The following is a 22,495-nucleotide window of genomic DNA, read 5'->3' on the forward strand; positions in this document are numbered from 1 at the left end:
CATTCTACGTTCCCTCTTCCTTTGATACGTTGTTCATCATAGGTTGAAACTTTTAGACGACACGTAATGGGTCCGCATCGGCTCTACTGACCAATACTTCCCATTTACCATTCGGCGCATCATCATGAAGATCGGTCTCGGCATTCAACTCTTTCTCCAACCATGGTTGTAGGACTTGAGAGAGGTATGGTCGTTCAGTGTTTGTGTGATTTGCGAGGATGACAGATTGACCGTTTGCTACGGCAGACAGGACTTCGTGCTGTGAGGTGAGGGTCAGTAAGCTGGGTATCGCCATTTGAACTCCGGACAGACAAGTGGGAATGAGAGTATGATCATGGTCCGAAAGTGACAGAGGCGACAGAAGTGGATAAATGTCTGACGTGCGAACCACAGCCACTTACATGGGACATCTCGCCTGTGACGAACAATTCCGCATCTACACCTTTGAACATGCTTCCTCCTTTAACGCAGTGAAGGAATATGAGCTGTGTCTTGTCATCAAGGATAGGGTGGCGACAGCTCACCTGATCCTGCACAGAAAGCGATAGAGCTAACGGGTTTGACGATATCGGGCTGAGCAAGCTGGACTGTACGCCAGAAATAGTCAAAACGTATCAGCTCACTTGCGTCACGCTTCCCCGAGTCATGTACGGCAGTAAGACATAGGGCACCATACAGACGACAGGCACTTTGATCGTGATCGTGATCGTGAGAGGGAGGATGACTCACGATACTTCAACCCTAGATGCTCTTTCATCATCCTCACAGCCTGGCTCACGTCCAAAGGAGATTTAAGCTTGACAAGTTTCCCCATACCGGCACCGTCGAAACCATCCAGGTTTTCACTCTGCGTAAGTGGTGTGCTAGAGGCTGCAAGCGCATCGAAAGGTCTGACGAGCCTGTACGCAAGCGCAGGGGAAGGAATTAGCACCCGGATCACTCATGCAGAGACTGATCGTGACCTTCATAGCATATCTTGTGCAAGGAAGTAGACCACTCACCAGGTGTTGATTCCATTCGGAGTCGCATCCAGACTTGTATGAGGGGAAAACACCGAGATCCCTCTCGCTGATAGTTTGAGTAAAGAAGCTTGTAGAGGGTCGGAGAGAGTGAGAGATTTGAGACCTCGGAAGATGGGTGGGTGGTAAGAGACGATCAAGGACAAAGAAGGGATTGTGAGTGCTTCCGCGCAGACAGAGGGCGTGAGGCTGAAAGCACGACAGATCTGCATTAGTAGAGTCATCCAGTATGTGGCGGGAAGTGAGGGGGAAAGAAGTGAGATGCATGCTCAGAACGAGCGACAGGTCTACCCACTCGATAGTCAACAGCACTTTACGATGATTCGGGTTCGGGAAAGGTGCCTCTGTACAGGACTGGGTGTCAGCTCGATTCCAACACGCTTTGACCAAGACGACCGTTAGACCCACCAATCATGGGTCCGACCTAAGGTAATCAATGCCGCACATCGGTATAAGCATGAGACTACGACACAACTCCGGACTGCAATCGGAACCAAACGCAAATGCCACGCACATTATCCCAAGACTTGTCTGCCAGCTGTAACGGCGCGATACGTTCCCACACCCGCTTGATAAGTGCCAACGAGGTAACTTGGGGAGACGAGACGCCCATATTTGACATACACTAGAGTGGGTCGTTTGATTGTATTGGTCTAATGATATCGAACTGGTATTGTATGGAGATGATGATGATGATTTCGGGTGGGAGGTCAAAAGTGGAGGTAAAGCCGTAGATACGTAAGGAATCTCTTGCATGTTCATGATGTGGCAAAATCTTTGTGTCACCTTTGATCCCATATAATACAGTCCTTTTACATCTATCTGTACACGGCAGTAGTCTTCAAAAGCGTGTTGTTGTTGTTTTGATTTGATGCAGGTGCACCTACGCTAGAGTAGTACTAGACCGTTCTCCCATCCTAAAGTCCAGCGACCCTTTGCTCGTTTGACCTCTACCCACGCAAGCGCGCAACAGCAATCTGTCACGGTGACAGGTTCCCAACGCGGGAAGAGATCGACATGCACATGCTCGTGCAGTGCAGTGTATACATGGTACGTATCTTTGTGTGCTGTGGATCTCTTGAATCTGTAATACCTTTATCGTTGAACGCAAGATCATCTCGGTTGCCGACATTCCGGTACGCTCGGAGCCCATCACTGTGAACAGGGATGACGCGTTTCGTAATATGTGCCACTTTGCTCGCACAATGGAAATTCAGGGCAACGGTCAAACGCAAAGGGGGGAATCCCACAACGCGAGGGAAGGGGTTAACAAAGTGGGAGTGACAAATACATAGACTCGTTTCATACGTACGCACCGGCCCATTTTATTGTAGCGCTATGGTGGAGTGATTGATTGACTGAGTGCGTTGTGAGAGGGAGACAGAGACAGAGACAGACATTCCCGCACACCCATCCATCACAAGCCTCGCTCATCGTCCCATTCCTTACATCCCACATCTCACATCCTTTCATCATCCAACCTCTCACTCCATCCTTCCATCCACCTCTCTTACACATCCCCAAGCACACTCGGGTCGTATCGTGTTGCATACCACAACAACGTTTTTGACGCAAGAATAGCAGTTGGACCGAGACAACCGAGCCACGCACAGCCTTTCTCTTTCTTGTCTAAGCGATAGACCAAGACGCAAGACCTGTCAACAGACCAGTCTCACAAATCCAATCGCTTTCCTCTTTGACTTCGGCGTAAAAACTCTATCGAAGGAGTATCATTGATCGCTCGTCACTTTCCTCTTCTCGCTTTACACAATCCTCCACGTCGCGGCTGGTCCGAACAACAAAACGAACGAACGCCCCGACCTCAAACCGTACTTTTCGTTGATTGATTAGACGGCTTTCTGCTCAAAGTATATACGTTCAAAAATGGCTAGAGATAGACTCGGGAATGTCGTGAGTGTTTCCGAGATATCCAGCCAGGTGGATCTGGGCTTACCGTGACTCTTACACTGTAGAACCGACAATACGGGTCAGTCTTCTTTATCCTCGCATCCTCGCGTCCATCGACCATTTTACTTGACGATCCTGTACGCGAACACGAATTCGCACGCTGACGACTCTTTCTCTACTACAGTGACACCTCTGCACCTCAACCCACCTATCCTCCAGGAGGCAACGGTGTGATTGCTCCTTCCCGTGAACCCAACCCTTACGCCCAACAAGCCGTCCAGCAGGCTCCCAACCCGAACCAGGGTTACAACCAGTACGGCGGCAATGGCGGTGTTCCCGGAGGCTACGGTCAGAATGCTGGAAACCCTTACGGCGGTCAGTACGGTCAACAGGAGCAGTACGCCATGGGCGGCGTCAATGGGAATGGTGCCACTGGAGCGGACTTCTGGTCAGAGTTGAGCACAACCAACTCTCTGTTGAGTCAGTTGCAAGAGCAGATCCAAGCCGTTCGATCAGCCCATCAATCCAGCTTGGTGAGTCAGATGCGTAGGCCCTGTGAGTGATCCAAGCTGCACGAGCTGACATCATTCTCCCCTCCTCGTAGACATCGACCGACCCTCAAGCTGCTGCTTACGCTGAACAGCTCAACAACCAAGCCCGAACTCAGCGAGAAGAGACCAAGAACCAAATCAAGAAACTCTATAAACTCGCAAAGGGTGACCGTGCTCAGAAGACCCAAGCGGAAGGTGTCAAGACCCGTTTCCAGAGTCTGTTGCAGGAGCATCAGGTGATCGAGAAGGAGTTCAGGAAGAAGGTCAAGGACAGGGTAGAGCGACAGTACAGGATCGTCAACCCTTCTGCTACCGAGGAGGAGGTCAGGCAGGTCACGGAGAGTGACAATCCTCAAGTTTTCTCCCAGGCTGTGAGTTGCATAATCATCCCTGTTCCATTTTAAGCAGCTGAGCTGACTAAAACGCAGCTGCTCAACTCTAACCGATACGGTGCTGCTCGTGGTGCTTACCGAGAGGTCCAAGAACGTCACGCCGAGATTCAGAAGATTGAGAAGACTCTCACCGAGCTCGCTCAAATGTTCTCAGAGATGGCCATGCTCGTCGAGCAGCAAGATGAGACTATCATCAACGTCGAGACACAGGCTCAAGGCGTTGACACCGACATCAAGGCCGGGTGAGTGATTGTTTCATCTAAAGAGATTGACAGTTGCTAATTCGCCTCGCCTACAGCTACGACCAGACTACAAAAGCTGTCGATTCCGCTCGTAAGGCTAGGAGAAAGAAGTGGATCTGCTTCTGGATCTGCAGTGAGTCTGGCCGCATCTGGCACCAATCAATCCGAAACTGATGTATTCCCTTGTAGTTGCTATCCTTGCCATCATCGCTATCATCCTCGGTGTCTACTTCGGTACCAAGAAGTAATCGATACCCCTTAAATAGACTTGTTCCGTTTTCTTTTCTGCTGAAATTAATCTTACGAGGGTGCTATGTAGTACAGTCAGTTGTTGTGGATGTCCCAATTCTTAGCTTTTGTCTGATTCACTTTTCGTAACGGATCTCTCTTCTGCAACCCTACCTTGCTGTCTGAAAACCGAAACATGTGCGGGCGGAAAAGTCAAAACTTCTATACCGTGATGAATGTGTGTCGAGCAGTGTCAGAGATTCTGAAAGTACAGTACAGGCGATAGGGATAGTCACGACGAGCTTGTAAGAGCCTATATGATAAAGCTACATAACGATGATTGAGGTTTGATCTTATCTACTTATAGATAAACCCCTCACCACGTGGGCTGCCTCCACGCGCGGCGAGCAGACCTTGCACTGACGCATTCGTTGATTCCTTTCTTCCAACTTTCTCGATTATCTGGCAACAAAGCTCGATTCAGTCGGGTCCTCGTCATTCAACGTCAAGGATACACCAGTACTTCCACTCGATTGGACGATCGAGTGAACTGGGTGCTTAGTTTGATCGAGTACAGGGAAATATCTGCTCAGTCCACTTCGACTGCTTTGCCGAGTTCGTTGAGCAGCGACCGGCCAGCTAGGAGGTCAAGGCTTGTAATACAAAATTGCTCGGATAGCAATACTATCGATTTACATCTAGGTATGTTGCTATTGAATTTCATAGACTCCTAAACATACATGCTCATTCAAACATAGTCCGCTTTCCTCAGTGGTGTCGACCCGGCATTCATCGCGAGTCTCCCTAAACTTTCCCTCTCGTCCCGTCAAGCTGTCAGACGAATACTATAGTCAGTTGGCACCATGGCGTTCCCTCTCACCTACCTCCACTATCTCACTCCGCTCGTTCTCGTTCTCCCTCTCACCTCCTTTCTCGTCCCTTCCTCTCTACCCCTTCCCCCTATCCCTGGCATCCGACCTATCCGAGTTCAAACGATCACGCCACGACGTTCCCTTATCCTCACTATCCTCTTTTCCCTTGCCCTCACCTCGTTTGCCGATATCATCATCCTCGTCGCGGATATACTCACCGCTCGAAGTCGATATGGCGTTGAACTGCCCTCCAGACTGAAAGGACATGCTCTAGCGGGCGAGGTCTTGTATGCTCTTGGGGGGTTCGTCGTTTGGGGTTTGGCAATCGTGGGAGTTGTGTGGAGAAAGAGGTTCGGAGGGAAGGGCTTGGTCATGCTTGTGCTTCTAGCGTTGGTGCTGGAAATCCCAAACCTGGTGGGACTGGTCTTGAGAGAGATCCATTCTGGTGAGTGATACGCTCCTTTCGAGACCCTTTGATAAGCTGACAATGTAACGATATGCGTCCTTTCACCTTGTCTCTTATCAACCATTCATTACGCCTCCTCCCTCTTACGTGTATGACAATATACCTCCGTACACTCGACCCCGTTGCGACCTTCGACAGCTGGATATAATAGGATCTTCGCCGTACTCGCTCTTGTCCCCTCAATCCTCAGAATCCTACTCCTCCCCATCCTCCTCACAGCAATGTCCAACCCACGAGTCACCTACGAGAAGGCTGACGAGACGACTAGTCTTGTCAACCATGGCAATGGCGATGGCCGTACCGTCCAAAGTGCTGCTGAATATGGCACTTTCGAGAACGGTCCCGTGGATCCCAACAAATCCACTTCCACAACTCCCCAACCTACCAACGGGGCTAATACCCCAGCTCCAGCCCCTGCCACCCCAGCTCCCCCTCAGAAGATCAAAATGTCAAAGAAGCTTGGTCAAAAGAAAGAGGAGAAGAAAACTCTGGCTTTCAAAGATGCCTGGCCAAAGTTCAAAGTCCTTGTGCCGAAGCTATGGCCGTCTACAAGTCGGAAGCTTCAATTTTACGTCGCGATGACCGGCTTCTTCCTCGTCATCCAACGTGTGTTGAACCCTCTCGGCCCTATAAGTCTCGGTCTGGTCGTCCGAGCGTTGGCGAATTGGCGCAATTCAATCGATGTTTGGAAAGCCCTCATTCTCTACCTGATCGTCAGACTGATCAACGGGTGGGGTATCATGGGTCTCGCTCAGCAGTTCTTCTGGATCCCCGTCGTCCAGTACACCGACAAGGAGATGCAGATGCTCTGCTTCAACCACTTGCTCGATCTCTCGCTCTCGTATCACACCAAGAGAAACACTGGTGAAGTCATGCGTATCATCGATCGAGGATCCGCCATCAACGAATTGTTCCGTACCATCTTGTTCGAAGTCTTCCCAACCGTCGCCGATGTCTTCATCGGTCTCGCTGTGTTCCTTTGGCTGTTCGGCCCTCTTATCACCGTCGGCGTTATGATCGTCATGATCCCATACATCGGCTTCTCAGTCTACTCCACCCGTCGTCGACAGAAGCTTCGACAATCGTACATCGACTCAGACGTATCGCAAAGAGGTATTGTTTCAGACGTTTTGAATAACTGGGAGAGCGTCAAGTATTTCACCTCGGAACGCCGCGAGATCCAACGGTTCGAAGAGGCTGTCGACGAACTCATGAACATTGATTATACTTGGCGAATGGGTTTCCAGACTATCTATGCGGTACAATCTCTCCTGCTCACCTTCGCCTTTGCGGTCGGTGCCATGTTGCTCGCCATCAAGATTATGAACGGACGCGCGGATGCAGCGGTCTTCGTTGTCTACATCCAGTATTTCTCCCAATTTACCACACCCCTCAACCAGCTGTCAAGCCTTTACAAGGATATCAGTCGAGATGTCACCGACGCCGAGAAGATGTTGAATCTCCTAGGAGAAAAGACTGAGATCAAAGACCCGGCTGACGCCAAGGAGTTGATCGTCACAGACGGTGTGATCGAATTCGACAACGTCACTTTCTCTTACGACGGAAAGAAGGATGCTATCAAAAACATCAGTTTCCGATTGGAGAAGGGAGAATCTATGGCGCTTGTTGGAGAAACGGGTTCTGGCAAATCGACTATCCTTCGTCTTCTTTACCGATTCTATGACGTCTCCTCTGGTCATATATACATTGACGGCCAAGACATCTCGACAGTCACTCAGGAATCCCTTCGAAAAGCTATCGGTATCGTACCCCAAGACAGCGTCCTTTGGAACGACACCATCGGAGCCAATATCGCTTACGGTAAACCTGACTCTTCAGACGAAGAGATCATCGAAGCGGCAATAGCTGGAAGGATCCATGACAAGATTATGACTTTCGATGAACAGTACGAGACGGTTGTGGGTGAACGTGGTGTGAGATTGTCTGGTGGCGAAAAGCAGCGAGTCAGTCTGGCAAGGATGTTCCTCAAGTCTCCGGCCATTTTGGTGAGTGATTTTTGTTTTCCGACCATGGGATTATATTGACAGATGACTTCAGGTGTTGGACGAAGCTACGAGTGCGTTGGACACGGAAACCGAGCGAGAAATCCAGAAGTCTCTTGCGATTCTTGTAAGTAGAATGTCATCTATACGACCTATTGCTGCTAAGTCATGTGTTTGGTATCGCAGGCGAAAGGTCGAAGCAGCCTCTCGATCGCGCATCGATTGTCAACAATCATCAACTCGGACAAGATTATGGTCATGAAGGACGGCGAGGTTGTCGAGTGTGCACCTTACAAGCAGCTCATGGAAGAGGATGGCGCCTTCGCAAAGATGTGAGCGGTCAAGAGTTCTTCCTGTATTGGGCACCTACTGATGATATGGCGTCGGACAGGTGGAAGCGACAGATCTATACCGAAGCGGAACTCCTCGAAGATAGCGATATCGAGAAGGTTGCTAGCTATTTGCCAACGAGTGCTGACTTCAAGAAGAGTTACAAGCATGAGCAGGACGAGTCTAAGCCCAAGGATGCGCCAAGCGGTGGAGATGAGGCCCAGGCCGCGGAAGGGACCTCTGCTGAGACCGTTGCTGAGGAAGCTCAATCAAGTGACGACAAGATTGAGGGCTTCGCGGTCGATTCCCCTGCGGACGCGCCTCCTCCCATCGCCGAAAACCCAGAAGCTGTTTCCTTCGCGGAAGCAACTAAGGTGCCGACCGACACGGAAGCGCCAGCTGCTCCTAGCGCCACCGAGACTCAAGAAGGGACCTCAAATGCCGGCGCGATCAAGGCTCCTGTGGAAGTCGAGGCTGACAAGGCTGAAGACGCCGAGCGAAAGCCTGACGACAAGGCGGATGCTGCGACTACCGCTACGCCCTCTTCAGTCGATCCCGTTGCTGAAGCTCCTAAAGCCGAAGAAGCGGCTGATCCTGTTCCTGTAAATGCCGAAGTTGTCGTATCTACTCCTGCGCCAGAGACAAGCAAGGACGATGTCGACGCCAAAAGCACCGCCATCGAGACAGAACAAACCAATCCCTCGGTGATCGGCACACCTACCCGTCAAACGTCTTCATCCTCCGTCTCACCGGTCACCACCAAATCCCTTACACCCGTCCCATTCCCCACCGCTCCTCCTAACCCGAAACGAATGTCGACCTCTGGATCTATCGCTTCAGCTCTTTCGGAACAAGGACAAGGACAATCTTCGCCCGCTCGATCGACCGGATCAGGCGACAGTGCTCCTTCCGACGCTAAAGGCGATAAGAGGAGAAAGAGGTTGAGTTCCATCAAAGGATTCGTGAGAAGGATCAGCGATCAAGGTGGATTAACGAGGAGTCCGAGCGGTTTGAGAAGTCCGACAGTGGAAGATTTGCCTATCACACCATCTGCTTCAAGTTCGCCATTGGCTTCTCCTCAAGTCCAAAACCGACTGTCGTTAGTTGGCACAGGAGCCAATACGAGCGAAACATCCACTGCTCCAGCTCCAACAGTATCTGCGCAAGCTGGACAAACTCAGAATCAACAGACCGGTGGTGGTGGTGGCGGAGGTAACGGGGATGGAGGTGGTAGTAAGAAGGACAAGAAGAAGAAGAAGAAGAACCACGGTCGACATGGCAAGTAATCCGAGTCAGTACTTGATTTGGTGAGGAGTATGTACGATACGATACACGATCCGATGGACATTTGCGAGCAATCCCACACAACACATGCACAGTATTTCTAATTTCCCAACCCGCATAGAATCCTTCTTCTTTTCGTTTCATTGTTTATACCAGACTGTATCTAATCATTTCAATCTCATCTTGTGCATATGCATCGTTATATTTTTAACGTTTCTTCGTTACTGCGTTCCTCTAGACGCTCTCACATCCGAATGTTCTCTTAATCTTCCATCCTGTCACTCTGACTCCTACTCCGATAGCAATCAACACCCCTACGTCTACCACAAGTAGTGTAACGCCGCTGAGCATGAATCTGGGTGCGAACACTTTCCACACCATGAGATGTCTTCTAAGCCACGCTGCTGTGATAGCACTGGCAAACACGACAGTTGTGTGGTATATCAGGAATGCCAAAGATAATTGTAACGAATGTGCCAGAGTGGGTATAGTCGATCTTGGTCTTGGCGAGATGTTCCACAGTGCCATGAGGGGGATAGTGATTGCCGAAAGGAAGAATGGGCCGCAAGTATTCAAGATTACGAGTAATGGCGAAAAGGGATAAGTGACCGTATCGAAGCCTATAAAAGCCGATTTCCATTGGATGGAAGATAACACCGCTTGGTGTCCCGTCGCGAAGAAAGTGACGAATCCACCCAATGCGATGGGTACGATATCGGTGAATGTAGGTCGGACGATCGTCAATGAGAAGTCGGGGCCAGATCCGTCCATGTCAAATCCGGCCGTCGTACTCGCTTGACTCGCAAAAGATTGCGTGAGAGCAATGGCATCGCGTCGAGTGTCCACCAATTCGAGATAAACCAAGAGCGCGACCAACATCCCCGAAAGAGTCAGTTGAGCCATCGGTAATGAGACGAGATGGATCAAAGCGAATGGAACCAATAAGAAAAGGATGTAGGTCGATCCGAACGCATTGGCGAATCCGAACACTGTCACATCTTCCTTTCCGTTCGTCTGATCCGTAGTCCTCTCCACGGAGATACACAGTGGTGAGGTCAACCATACATATGGCATCGCACCGATCGTCACGCCGACAGAAGTTCGGGCGATCCACAATTTGAGCAATTTGACGAGAGGTATTCGATCAGGGTTGAGATTGTGATGCGATTCGAGCCATTCGAGTACCCAATAAACAGCGTTGGCGACGAGGACACCACGCCATAACATTCCAAGGAAGAAAGGGGCGGGTCCACCGAGTGACTTGGATCGTGTAAGTGTAAGTCCAATAGCTCGAGGCAGTTGCAAAGCAAGTGGGATGATCGCCACCAGTGCCCATGCTGGCGCAGTTGGCGTGTTACCCGAATAAAACGTGACTCGACAGTAAGGCTGTTGTTCTTCTCGACAGATCGTGACCGTTGCAATGAGTCGAACGAGGATTGCATACGCGATCGAGAGGAAGATGATCTTTAGTCTCATGTTTGCCGTCGGTGCACTAAGAGCTTTGATGAAATAAATGACCGGGACGGTTGTAATGAGGAAAAGCACCAATCGATCTTCCCACATGACGAACGAATTTGACGCAAACGAGATTGAGTGGGCAAAGAGGAGCAATGGCCCAATCGCTCGGTTGATTGAGAATGACGAGAGAAGCGATATCCTCGATTGGACAAAAAGAGGTGCGATCAGAACGATCTCCGATACAATGGCGGAAACGACAATGAATGTCTTGATGGCGACCAGCGGCTTGGCGGTGTAGATACCAGCGACGGTACCGACAACAGAAGCGATAACGCCAGAAGCCATGGCAGCGGTTTCAAGAGCGAGTCGAGCGTAGACGTCCCATTTAGCACCGTTATTTCTCACGCCGATGTATAGTGCGATGAGGGTGAGAACGCTGAGACCAAGGATGAGAGAACCAACAAAGATAAGAGGGACAGAGAATTGGGCCCATAGAGCTCGAAGATGGCGCAATGCCTCGAGAGTGAAGTGTCGATGTGCGTTGATAGATTGTTGTAGAACCTGGCTGTTATCAGAGCTGTTCGCGCCATCGTGTTGATGTCCCGAGTGGGAGTGTTTCTTGATCCAATCCGATACCTTCCCTCTTGCCGTCGCTCCGTCCTCAGATTGCGCCGATTCCGCCCCTTCCGCTTGAGTCGCCTCGGCTGCCGATTTGACCTTCGCCAATGGTCCGGCCAAACCACGGAGTACCGCTTTATCGCCGTACGAATGGATATACCTATCGATTTGCTCGGCGTTCAGCCTCGTTGCCAACTCCAATATCGATTGCTGTTGGTCTGGAATCGCAAAACATTCAGGGATGACAGCGCCGAGATTGTTGTATGGGATAGGGATACCGAGCAACAATGCGAGAGTCGGCACGATATCGATCTGGTTGATGTGTCGTAGAGGCGTTTCCGACCGGGGGAAAATATATGTCGGCAGAATACCCGCCGGCTGCCTTGCAGCAGTGGTCAAGGGAGAACCTTTCGAATACAACCACAGTGCAGCTGCAGTTTCCAGATCCGAATCTCCTCCGTGGTTCCCTTTATCGTCCATCCCATGATCTCCCAGAACGACCAACAATGTCTCCTCGTCGATTGCCTCCACGACCTGTCTCAACACCTTGTCCATCTGTTCCAACTTGGTCTTCATCGTATCTCTATTCGGCCCGACTCTATGTCCTACATGATCGACACCCAAGAAATGTCCAATCAACACGTCCCATCGTGTTTGGTTCTCTGGATGTAAATACGGGAAGAGATGCTCGATAACTCCTTCGTCGACAGAATGTAAATCTTCGACATTGAACGAATCGTATGGATGGGAGAGGGTGAACGAGTCAGGGAACAAGTTGATCCACGTATCATCGCCCATGAACCCAATCGTCTTGTTCGCTTGGACCAATTGCGAGATGAGCGAATCTTCTTCCACAGCGGTAGAAGCGAAATTGGACGAAACGTCGATAAAAGTAGGTAAAGAACCGGTCGTGATTCCTTTCAGTCGTTGCATCGTAGATGTTGGTGGGTCGGAATACGTGTTGAAGATGATGGAATGGTCCGGTTGACTCGCTGATAGTTCGGCGGGGAGAGTGAGGACATCATGATGATGGGGGGATTTGGGCGAAGGATAATGAGGGGAGATGAAATCCGTTCTGAGAGCGTCTATGACGAGAATAACAGCTTTCTTATATCTTGCAGGTATAGGTGCTGGTTCATCGACACTGTACGCTGGAGAGACGGTGGGGATCGCTACTCGGGTAAGGAGGAAACCCTGGGTGAAGGTGTAAAGACCGACAAGGTGGAGGGAGGTGACGTATAGTAAGACGAGGAGTGCGAGATTTGAACGTGAGAGGTTACGGAGCCATGAACCGCTAGATCTGGGACGTGACGAGGTAGGTTTCGCCTCTGAAGAGGGTTGCGGTGAGACCTCAGCCATGTTGCTGTTCGTAGAAGAAATAGCAAAATGAGCTTTGTATTCATATGGACGAGCGAACTGGAAAGAGACACGACGAGACTTACGCGTGTACCGTTGACCTCAACGATTGTAACGCTGGTAGTAGCGATGGGGTTGAGCGGACGCTGTCTCGACGTATGGGCAACACAGGCAGAAGGTCTTGATGGGAACAAGCTGATGCCAGTATATATGATTCAATGCTATGCTGTAGGAGCTAATGCGATATGGAGTGAAGAGCGAGAGCGAATAATCGAAATTCCGTGATGAAATCAAAATCAGGGGAGGCTACTCAACGAGCTACGCGTGCTTCCGCTCCTACACAAATCATCATGCAATGCTAGATCAATATGTCATGTTATGCTCTACTTGCTATGTATGTATGTGATGTATGTGATTCTATCATGTATAAGTATGACAAAAGTCCATTAGCCTCTTTCCCAATCCTATATTGCTACAACAGAATCCCAAATGCAAATACACATTATACCCCTATCACAACTCGAGAGCAGAATCAAGTTCCGCCTTTTTCACTCTCATAGCTCGTATCTTCTTCAACAAATCGCTCAACACATATGGCTTGATCACGACTAAACAGACATAAACATAATCAGTACTTATACTTTGATGTGTGGATATTATTGTACTCACCATCGTCCATTCCTGCAGCTAGAGCTTGATCAATTTGACCTTGTCGAGCATTACCCGTAAGTGCCATGACCATGTTCCGCTTCATCGTTCCTGAGCTTTCCGCTTGTCTTATCTCCTTGATAGCCGTGAGACCATCCATTACAGGCATCTCAAGATCCATCAACACCACATCATAGAGCTTCTTGCGATTTGCTCCGCCCCTTCGAGCTTGACGATGTGTTTCCCGGATTATATTGAGCGCTTCGAGACCATTATTGGCGACTAGGTTGAGAAATCAGCTTTCGTGGCATGATCCAAGCATCGTTTCTCTTACCATCGCATGTCAAGCCCGCCTTGACGATCTGCCTCTTCAACACTGTCTGGTTAATGATATTGTCCTCCACAATCAAGATATGCTCGTTACCACCGTCCATTGACGGTGTCGCTGAACTCGACATGGACGACGCTCTGCTCGATGCAATCGACGATGAAGGGGTCATCGTGAATGAACTTGACATGGTCGATGAACCAATAGCACCCAAAGATGCAGCTTCCATGTATGATGCGAGTGCCGAAGGTGGTGCGACCGTGCGAGTCTTGATGAAGAATCGGAAAACTGAGAGCACAAGTCAGAATGGTGTACCTGTCCATCATGATCGATAATGACGTACCTGTCCCCTGTCCAAGCTGACTGAGCACTTCGATTCGTCCTCCGAGTAGTTCGGTGATCTCTGTGCGGGCATAAGCAAACGTTCAGGCCGGGCCATCTAGAATTACTCACTTCGACAAATGAACAACCCTAAACCACTCCCACCATACTTGGTGTGAATCATCTTATTACCCTCTGCACAGTCGACCAGAGTCAGTGTGCGGTCCAGAGAGGTTGCTACAGACAACTCACGAGCAAATCTCTGGAACAACACCGCCAACTCCTTGGGACTCATGCCAGGTCCTGTATCTGTTACACTAACAAACAACCAGATTGGCGTATCTTCCATTGCTGGTACCGGTTCAGGTACATTGATGGCGATGGGTAGCGCACACGAGTCCTCTGATGGTCCCACAAACGAGACATCGTACTGCACCGTAATTCTTCGAACGTCTACGTTTTGATGACCCCATCAGCCAAGTTCTCTCGAGTAATGACATTCGTACTCACCACTTGACGCGGTGAAACGGATTGCGTTGGATATCAGATTGGTGACAACTTGACCCAATCTGACAGGATCCGTTTTGATTGACATAACCTTTGCGAGTCCCAAAGTCTTGCCAAATTCCAGCACCAATTCAATCTTCTTCATCTTTGCTTCGCTCGCAAAGACTGAAAGGACCTTCTTCGCTTCACGTCGAAGATCCATCTCAATGTCGTGAAGACTAAGCATATCTAGTTGAATTCGAGCGAGAGAAAGGACGTCGCCTGCTATCCGTTCCTGAACGAGACCACATTGATAGATACCTGCAACAAGGTCAGTACGATGTCGCACAGGCAACGCTTGATTCGATGGCCAGCTCACTTTCCAGGGCCTCGACATCCTCCTCCAAATCCTCAAGCAGCGCTGGAGTCGGCACAAATCCAATTTGACCACTCCCTCTCAGCTGCTCTTTGAGCGCCACCAGGTTCTCCTTGACCAGACTTGAGCATTGCAGGATCGCTGATACGGGTGTTCTGATCTCGTGACTTGTCAAATCGATCAACAGCTCCTGTTGGTATTTGCTCTCCTCCGCCGCTTTCCTCCTCTCTTCTGCTTCGACCAGCCTTTGCTCTTCGTGGGTGATGTCCACGACACAGCCCATCACGCCCGTCAGTCCAGGCTTGAACTGATCCAACCGAACCATGGTTGCTTGAACTGATCTGCCATTCATCCACCGCCAACCGATCCTTAACTCGGTCCGATCGCTTGATAGCCATTCCGACCATTCGCTTGACAACCGGTTGCGCGATTCGTCATCCACCCATTGAGGCCAATCATCAGGCGGATAGTCTACAGGGATACCGCTGGTCTCTCGCCAGGCGGCGTTGGCATAGGTCAGGGAGCCCGAATTGTTGCCCCGAACGATACCGGTTGGACAATAATCTGACAATACTGTAAGTTCCATTTCTCGTTCGGCGTACAGTTCCTCGAGTTTTGCGCGTTTCTTGCCGACCTGGAGATGAAGATGTACTCTGGCGACAAGCTCTTTCGGTCTGAATGGCTTGGCGAGGTAGTCCTCAGCGCCCATCATGAGCGCCTCGACTCTTGATTCGTCATCCGCAATCGCCGAGAGGAGGACGGTCGGTATCAGTCTCGTGCTCGGATGCTCCTTGATTTTCGCCAGTAAATCCAGGCCGTTCATTTTAGGCATGGCCATGTCGGACAAAATCAGTTTTGGTGCAATCTCAAGAGCCTTTTCGAAAGCCACTAGACCGTTGGAAGCTTCTTCCACTCTACAATACGGGGTGAATATTCGTTTGATGTAATCCCTCATATCGGCATTGTCGTCTGCGACCAGGATTACATCTGACTTGTCGAAGAGGAATCCCTCTGAGAATTTGGAAGCGGATCCTGTGGTACTGACCGTTTCGTTGGTTTCGCTCATTTCGTCGGTGTCCTTGGCCCACCGCATCGCCTCGCTCACAACGGCCATGCCATATTTGCCGAAATTACCTGGGGATCGGGGTAGTGCAGTCGGCGGCAACGCTGGTCGGAATGACAATGGTACACGTGCCATGAAGGTGGATCCGTGAGGACCTCCGGACTCTTCGGCAGTTTCAGATTGGATTATCAGCTCGCCTTGATGAAGTCGGATGAGTTCCTTGGTGATCGCGAGTCCGAGACCTGTACCTTGCGTACCGGCGTGTATGGCGTTCGTTGCCCGGTGAAACCATTCGGTGACTGAGTCGAGTTCATCCTTTGGAATGCCCACACCAGTATCGATGACTGACACTTCTGCGTGATCCGAATACCTCACTCGCACAGTGATGCTCCCGGAGTCAGAATACTTGAGGGCATTGCCGATCATGTTGGAGATGGCTGTTTCGAACAAAGAAGGGTCAATGTATACCAGCTCGTCGCTCGGTTGCACGTCGACGGCGAATTGCATTCCAAGTCGCTCAACTGCTGGCCGGAACAGAGACGCCAACTCGGTCACGAACTCGCCAAGATCGGTGGGCACAAACCTTCCCTCCATCCTCCCCGCCTCTAGGCGCGAAAAGTCCATCAAGGCGTTCACGAGTCGCATGAGTCTTTCAATATTCCGTTGTGCCGTTGAAAGCGCTTGCCGTTGCGTGGGACTGAGTGTTGAATCGAGCACATCGGCAACGGGACCAGCAATCAAGGTCAAGGGGCTTCTCAGGTCATGTGCCGCGCCTCTGAACCATGCAGCTTTGGCTCTATCCATCCTGGCACGGTCTTCCGCAAGCTTCGCCTCTGCTTCATGAGCTTTCACAGATGTCAAGGATGTAGTAAGCTGTGATCGGATGGAATGGACCCAATTGTCGTATTCTTCGTCGTATGGCCTTCTGACGTTAAGACCTATGATAAGGACGGCATCGGGAATGTCCATCGAAGCCTCGCTGCAGATCGGTACGACAATTGCAGAGTATGGGAGTTCATCCCACTGACGAAGGGGGTACCCTGAGATGAGGTCGGAACAGTCGTCGACGAGCACACATTGCCGCGTGCTCAGTGCTTTGTGTATGGGCCATTGATTCCCTTCGGGAACTGAATGAACTATGCGATTGCTTCCGGACGACAGTGCAGAGATGGCGGACAATGTCGGAGACGAGATTCGATCCGAGTGCGGGAAGTTGGCGCGTTGTCTGTTCTGGAGGGTGACGTGGACCTTGTAAGGAGATGAAGGATGTCCATCTGGAACACCAGTCGTACATTGTAAGATGGCTTCGACATGAGTTGAAGCTGACACATCCTGATCGGTTACTTGCACTCGATAGCATAGGGCGAAGGGCGAGTCGGCCTTATTCTGCTCGAGCACATCGGCAATGACTTCGTAATATTCTTTGACAGATCTCGCCTGTAACATTTGCTCCGACAAGTCTCGAAGAGACCCCACTCGGCGTTCTAGCAGAACAGTATCGGTGACATCTATTGATTGATTGAAGAGCCCCATGATAGAGCCATCCTTGTTCTTGATCGGGACGTATCGCCAAGTCTGGTAGCTCTCTTGCAGTTTCCTGTATGGTCCGTGTCGTTTGAAGAGGAAAAGTTCTCGTTCCCGATAAATTGGGGTACCCGACCAAGCCTGTTTGAGGACAGGCTCGACCTGGTCCCAAACACCTTCCCACGTTTCCTTAGCGGGTCGACCAAAGGACTTGGGGTGATCCACAAGCTTGCTGTAGACCTGATTGCTATAAATCCAAACATTAAACTTATCAGTCATCTGCTTCATTTTGGAGGAGGTAACTTTGCACCAGAAAGGTACTCACTAAATCAAGTTCATGTCGGGACCCAGCCAAACACAGTCTTGGGTTGTGGACTCGAACGTGATCGACAAGACTGGATCAACCACCTCCTTCCACGTTTCTCTGGGTCCCGGCCGTGTTGTCGACCAATCGAAATCCTCGACTAGCTTCCAGAATTCCTCCGACCGACTGTTGATCGCGTTCTGACCGGCGCGGCCAGCACCATTGGGAGATTTCCTTCTCACTCTCGAACGAGGTCGGTCATCGCGAGCATGAAGCGACGAGTTGAAATATGACCCGCTCGCAGAACCGGAAGACGGGGAACTGATCGACAACGTTGAAGTGATAGTATCAACGGATGATCTCGCGAAACTCGACGAGTTGGAAGGACGATGGTCTGAGTAAGTCGAGTTCCTGTGGTTGGAGGATGATGAGAAGGACGTCCGAGAATCGACAGAAATGGATTGTCGAATCCCAGGTGAGAGAACACCTGTCGTGGAAGAGCCCGTCATGGAAATCTCCGAAATTTCGCTATTCGGCGTATCTACTTGGGACGACATCTTGACTTTTTGCGAAGTGAGGATGCAAAACGCATGAGTTGTTGACGGTGGTGAGAGTGGAACGATCGTTTTGGCGAGTGTCAACGTGACTCCTTCTGGAATCTGCATCTCTAAACCGAATCCCCCATCGACGCCTTCTGCGCCTAATCCTGCATCCTCACCCTCCACCCAAGCTTGCAGACGGTTCTGCACCTTGTAATCTACGCATTCCCCTATTGTCCTACCTTGAGTGAGTTGATACCATCGCTCGTTCCCCCATACCACGGTGGTCGAGGAAGCCGGTTGTGATGGTCCGGCGAGGGGCGATACATCGTCGAGGAAATGTCGGATCGTCACGTCGGTGTCTCGCGCAATCAGACGAGGTCTTGTTCGAAGCGTGACAGGAACAACAAGTACAAAGGCGGGGAAGGGGTACGCCTGTAAGGGTTATTTTTCGACTGTCAATGTCTGCTCGATAGGTCCTTGATCATACGATCGCATGCCAGGCTCACCTCTAGAAACGCTAACGGAACAGCTGACAGATCAAAGTTACCCCCTGGGAACATCTTGCTGAAGTTATAGTCGCGTGTCGCGATAGGATTAAGCGTCCCAGTGAAGATGTGGGGGGAGGTGGGGCGCAATGAATCGAATTGTTGACTATTGACCGGCGGATGGGTCTGCCCTTTGACACAGCGTGATCTGTCTAAATCGAGCTTGGCTTGAAGCAGCTACTCCTCTCACTCTCTAATCTATATTCTAATGCTGTCGATGTGTTTCTGTTTGTGTATGATAATCGGAAAAGCATAGAGTAACGTGGGTATCACGAAAAGGAAGGAAGCATTCAGGTGAGACGATGGTGGTGTGCACCCCTTCTTTCCTTCCATCCATTCATTCAGTCAATCAATCAAGCAATCTATCAGATAGGGTGATGGTGAGATGGAGTGGATTCCCGGGCTTTGGTGCTTCTCTGTCTCTCTCCCTCTCACAACTGTTACTACAACTACTACTGACTACTGTTATTTTCCCTAAGTTACGTCTTTGTGTGTTTTTTTTCCTATTTCATTTTTCGGTCGAGATGGAATGGACCCTTAAAACAGACACCACCACCGCATCATCATCAAAGTCTAATTTGGCAGGCAGGTTACTTGTGCGTACATACTACCAACCTGGTATACCTATATATGCATACGGTAAGGAAGTGGAAGTCGTACTTGCCTTGCATGCATCCAGCTGCATAGAAGTAAGTATATGCACCATGTCTTTGCATGCATCCGTCATCTGTCGCGCGATCGAGGGTTGTAAGGTCCCTGTTACTTCTCCCTGTTGCATGACTGGGTACACACGCGCCGATCTTGGTGACTCACCCTGATTTTCCAGGCAAAACCTAGGTCGGCTGGACACTGGACGGGATCCCGTGCCGGTGTAAATGATACCACACAACCACAGTTGCCCTTGCTTGCTTTCCCAATCATAGCAACTCAACTCACGTAAAGCTTCCTAGTAGTTCGGTTCCAGTGCATACATCTATGCATGCAACCCAACGTGATTGTGATGAATATCTACATCCCTGGTATGGTACACCAAGAAAGGCCCACCCTACCGAGCTAATCGAAACAACACTCCGATCGCAAGCCGCAGAGACCAGATTATAAATACTCTACAGATATTTCAGATATAAATACATTTATTGCTCCCAGTTCTTGAACATTTGTCTTGCCCATCTCTCTTCTGAGACCCTTCGTCTTTCGTTTCCTGACCTCCTCAGACACTTTTACCCTCTCCCTTCTGTCCGTCACGCTTCCTGGCCTTATACTCTCCCCTCTACCAACTTGCCTCCAAATCCAGTCGCCTCCTCGGAATCCGGTGTGATAGGAGTTGCCAGAGCGAGGTTGGAGTGAGAATATGAACCCGATCTAGAATGTGTTTTCTGCAACTTTGGTAACCCATTCCCTATCGACGAGTACGATCCACCCTCGCCCCCGGCTCCCGGAGTGATGGGCGCTGACATATTTGTGTTGGTTGCTGTCGTCGTGGGAGAAAGTGGAGAGGGCAACTTTGGCTTTTCGTCGTCCGCATCTGCAAACAGCACTCTCGCCGCAGCGCCTAGACTTGGTCTCGTCGGTGATCCAGGTTCATGTTGACCTGGTGCGTAACCCCTGAGCGACTTCATTGGTGATGGAGAGTGGGCCAAGAACATCATCAATTCCGCTGCATCCTTGTCCTCTTCCTCTCTGTCCATTTCGGAATTTGACGATCCTGAATCGGGAGGTAGACGTGATCGAGCATGAGAGCTGGGTGTGCGTAGATCAGCCGGACGAGGTGTTGAATTGGAATGTTGACTCAGCGCACGAGGCCGCAAGGTCGGTGATAATGACGAGCCGGAGTCGTGACGGAACGCTTCGGGTATCGGTAACGATTGCGTGGCTAATGAAGGAAGTAACGGCGCCGAGAGCTGACTGTTCCTTCTCGACATCGATCCGCCTTCTTCTGATCCTCCAGAACCAAGCATAAACGTGAGTGCTTTTGCTGCATCCACGTCCTGACTGGTCGTCACATCTCGCCGTTGTCGTTGATGCGTCGATTGCGATTGCGATCTCTTCTTCTTCCCATTGCTTCCGCCCTCCTGGAATCCATATCGCAACGGTGACGAAGGTCCAGCTTGCATCACCCTATCAAGGGTTTGACCCGACATCGAACTGGAGGCGCGTCGATGACCTGGCCCGGAGCCTTTGAGTGACTGGTTCGGACTCGTTAGGGGTTGTCCGGATCCATTCAGATAAAGTCGAGGAGCTTCTGGATGTTCCTCCGTTCGCGACCGTTTCTTCGGACTGCTAGGTGAAGTGGGATATCTGCCGTGGGAGGGAGGAGGAAGTGGTTGCCAGAGGACGTCGATGAGCTGCCAAGGTCGGGAAGGAGATGGGGGTTCGTAAGGGATGGAAGGACCTGGTTGTGGAGAGGGGGCGATGGGGGATGCAGGAAGGAGTGTGAGTTGTGATTTACGAGTGCGCAGAGGTGTCGGTGGGAGCTTCTGTAGACGAGCACAACACGATGTCAGCTTGGGTGATATTCTGTACTGGGAGGTCTATATCAACATACGTTCTCAATCTCGTTGATGGTCATATCGGTCCATCCGTTCGTAGCTTTGACAGATGCCAGCTCAAGCCGTTGTTGCAAAGCGTGCATTTTCTGCAGAGTGGCCGCATCAGCATTACGCTCTCCTGTCTGCGGATGTCGTTATGAAGCCTGTCTTAACGCATAGCACTTCCGACTCACCTTCTCCATTTCGACCTTCTTCAATAACCTGTCCATATCACCATCATCCTCCACATCTCCACTGATCCCAGTCGTACTATCCAATCCTGATCTGGGAGAGGATGCACTAGCACTCGCACTTGCGGAAGCGGAAGGTGACGAAGGTGTCGCCTCTCTCGAAATCTGCATCGCCTCGACAGGACTACTGCGACGTGGATCTCTCAGTTCCGTGACGATGGGCGGAAGAGAAGGTTGTTGGGGTTGAGGAGTACGGATGGTCTCGGGTGGTAAAGAGTTGGAGTTGGGAGTCGAGGACGATGGTGATAAAGGTAACATCGGGACGGGGCGCGGTACTTCCGCGAGTCAGACGTATGTATTCGCGTTACGTGTCTGCTCTCCGGCGCGTTGATCGAATGTATGTATGTGTGTGGTAGTCGCGTCAAAGCTAAAGCAGAACGATGTATGATGGTGACGAACCGATCCGTGAGAAGATCAAGATTACAAGAAAGGACGATACGGTGAGTGGATGGATAGGTGGTGGTGGTTCCAGCAAACGCGTCGTGATCCTTTCTTCTTCAGATCCCGAAAGGTGAAGGCGAATGCCGATCGACGTATGTATGTATGCGTGGGTGTGAAGTCAAAGAGAGCAGGTAACTGGAAATAGAACGTTATGCAACACTTGGGAGTTTGGTATGTACGTCCAATTGCTCGTTGGTTCGTTCGTTCCGTTCCTCTCGCTCTCTGATGATGATGGTGGGTGGTGACGCGTTGAAACGGGACCTGGTATGGTCTCGGATATGTATGTGGTCGTGGTTGTCTGGTTGTGTGTCTGTGATCTTTGGTCTAGTCACACACCGTTGTCAAGTTGCATGTACGCTCAATCAAAAGGATGTTTCAATATGATATGACATTTTCTTGGGCTTGTACTTG

General features: G+C 50.5%; 6 protein-coding genes across 6 annotated transcripts; 2 read left to right on the plus strand and 4 right to left on the minus strand.

Moving 5' to 3' along the window:
- Window positions 1–52: 52 nt before the first annotated feature.
- CI109_101098 (YbgI/family dinuclear metal center protein) lies at window positions 53–1,632 on the minus strand (the record flags this gene model as incomplete). The annotated part of the gene is made up of 8 exons (XM_032002749.1): window positions 53–259; window positions 402–460; window positions 525–587; window positions 730–899; window positions 1,002–1,208; window positions 1,315–1,363; window positions 1,428–1,443; window positions 1,534–1,632. 8 exons carry the CDS (start codon window positions 1,630–1,632, stop codon window positions 53–55), a joined length of 870 nt encoding a protein of 289 aa, XP_031863088.1.
- Window positions 1,633–2,903: 1,271 nt separating this feature from the next.
- CI109_101099 (uncharacterized protein) lies at window positions 2,904–4,360 on the plus strand (the record flags this gene model as incomplete). Its single annotated transcript, XM_032002750.1, has 7 exons — window positions 2,904–2,930; window positions 2,993–3,006; window positions 3,112–3,460; window positions 3,532–3,849; window positions 3,907–4,112; window positions 4,169–4,245; window positions 4,302–4,360. 7 exons carry the CDS (start codon window positions 2,904–2,906, stop codon window positions 4,358–4,360), a joined length of 1,050 nt encoding a protein of 349 aa, XP_031863089.1.
- Window positions 4,361–5,203: 843 nt separating this feature from the next.
- Window positions 5,204–9,297, plus strand: CI109_101100 (uncharacterized protein; the record flags this gene model as incomplete). Its single annotated transcript, XM_032002751.1, has 5 exons — window positions 5,204–5,657; window positions 5,817–7,684; window positions 7,737–7,808; window positions 7,868–8,013; window positions 8,073–9,297. The coding sequence occupies 5 exons, from the start codon at window positions 5,204–5,206 to the stop codon at window positions 9,295–9,297; spliced, it is 3,765 nt and encodes a 1,254-aa protein (XP_031863090.1).
- A 232-nt stretch (window positions 9,298–9,529) lies between these two features.
- Window positions 9,530–12,730, minus strand: CI109_101101 (uncharacterized protein; the record flags this gene model as incomplete). Its single annotated transcript, XM_032002752.1, has 1 exon — window positions 9,530–12,730. One exon carries the CDS (start codon window positions 12,728–12,730, stop codon window positions 9,530–9,532), a length of 3,201 nt encoding a protein of 1,066 aa, XP_031863091.1.
- A 510-nt stretch (window positions 12,731–13,240) lies between these two features.
- CI109_101102 (uncharacterized protein) lies at window positions 13,241–18,879 on the minus strand (the record flags this gene model as incomplete). Its single annotated transcript, XM_032002753.1, has 10 exons — window positions 13,241–13,335; window positions 13,397–13,657; window positions 13,710–13,991; window positions 14,047–14,106; window positions 14,157–14,219; window positions 14,277–14,477; window positions 14,535–14,831; window positions 14,890–17,720; window positions 17,799–18,751; window positions 18,826–18,879. The coding sequence occupies 10 exons, from the start codon at window positions 18,877–18,879 to the stop codon at window positions 13,241–13,243; spliced, it is 5,097 nt and encodes a 1,698-aa protein (XP_031863092.1).
- Window positions 18,880–20,120: 1,241 nt separating this feature from the next.
- Window positions 20,121–21,901, minus strand: CI109_101103 (uncharacterized protein; the record flags this gene model as incomplete). The annotated part of the gene is made up of 3 exons (XM_032002754.1): window positions 20,121–21,341; window positions 21,410–21,499; window positions 21,587–21,901. 3 exons carry the CDS (start codon window positions 21,899–21,901, stop codon window positions 20,121–20,123), a joined length of 1,626 nt encoding a protein of 541 aa, XP_031863093.1.
- Between the last annotated feature and the right edge of the window lie 594 nt (window positions 21,902–22,495).

The sequence above is a fragment of the Kwoniella shandongensis genome, chromosome 2 (assembly GCF_008629635.2).
Source record: "Kwoniella shandongensis chromosome 2, complete sequence".
Classification (NCBI taxonomy): Eukaryota; Fungi; Basidiomycota; class Tremellomycetes; order Tremellales; family Cryptococcaceae; genus Kwoniella; species Kwoniella shandongensis.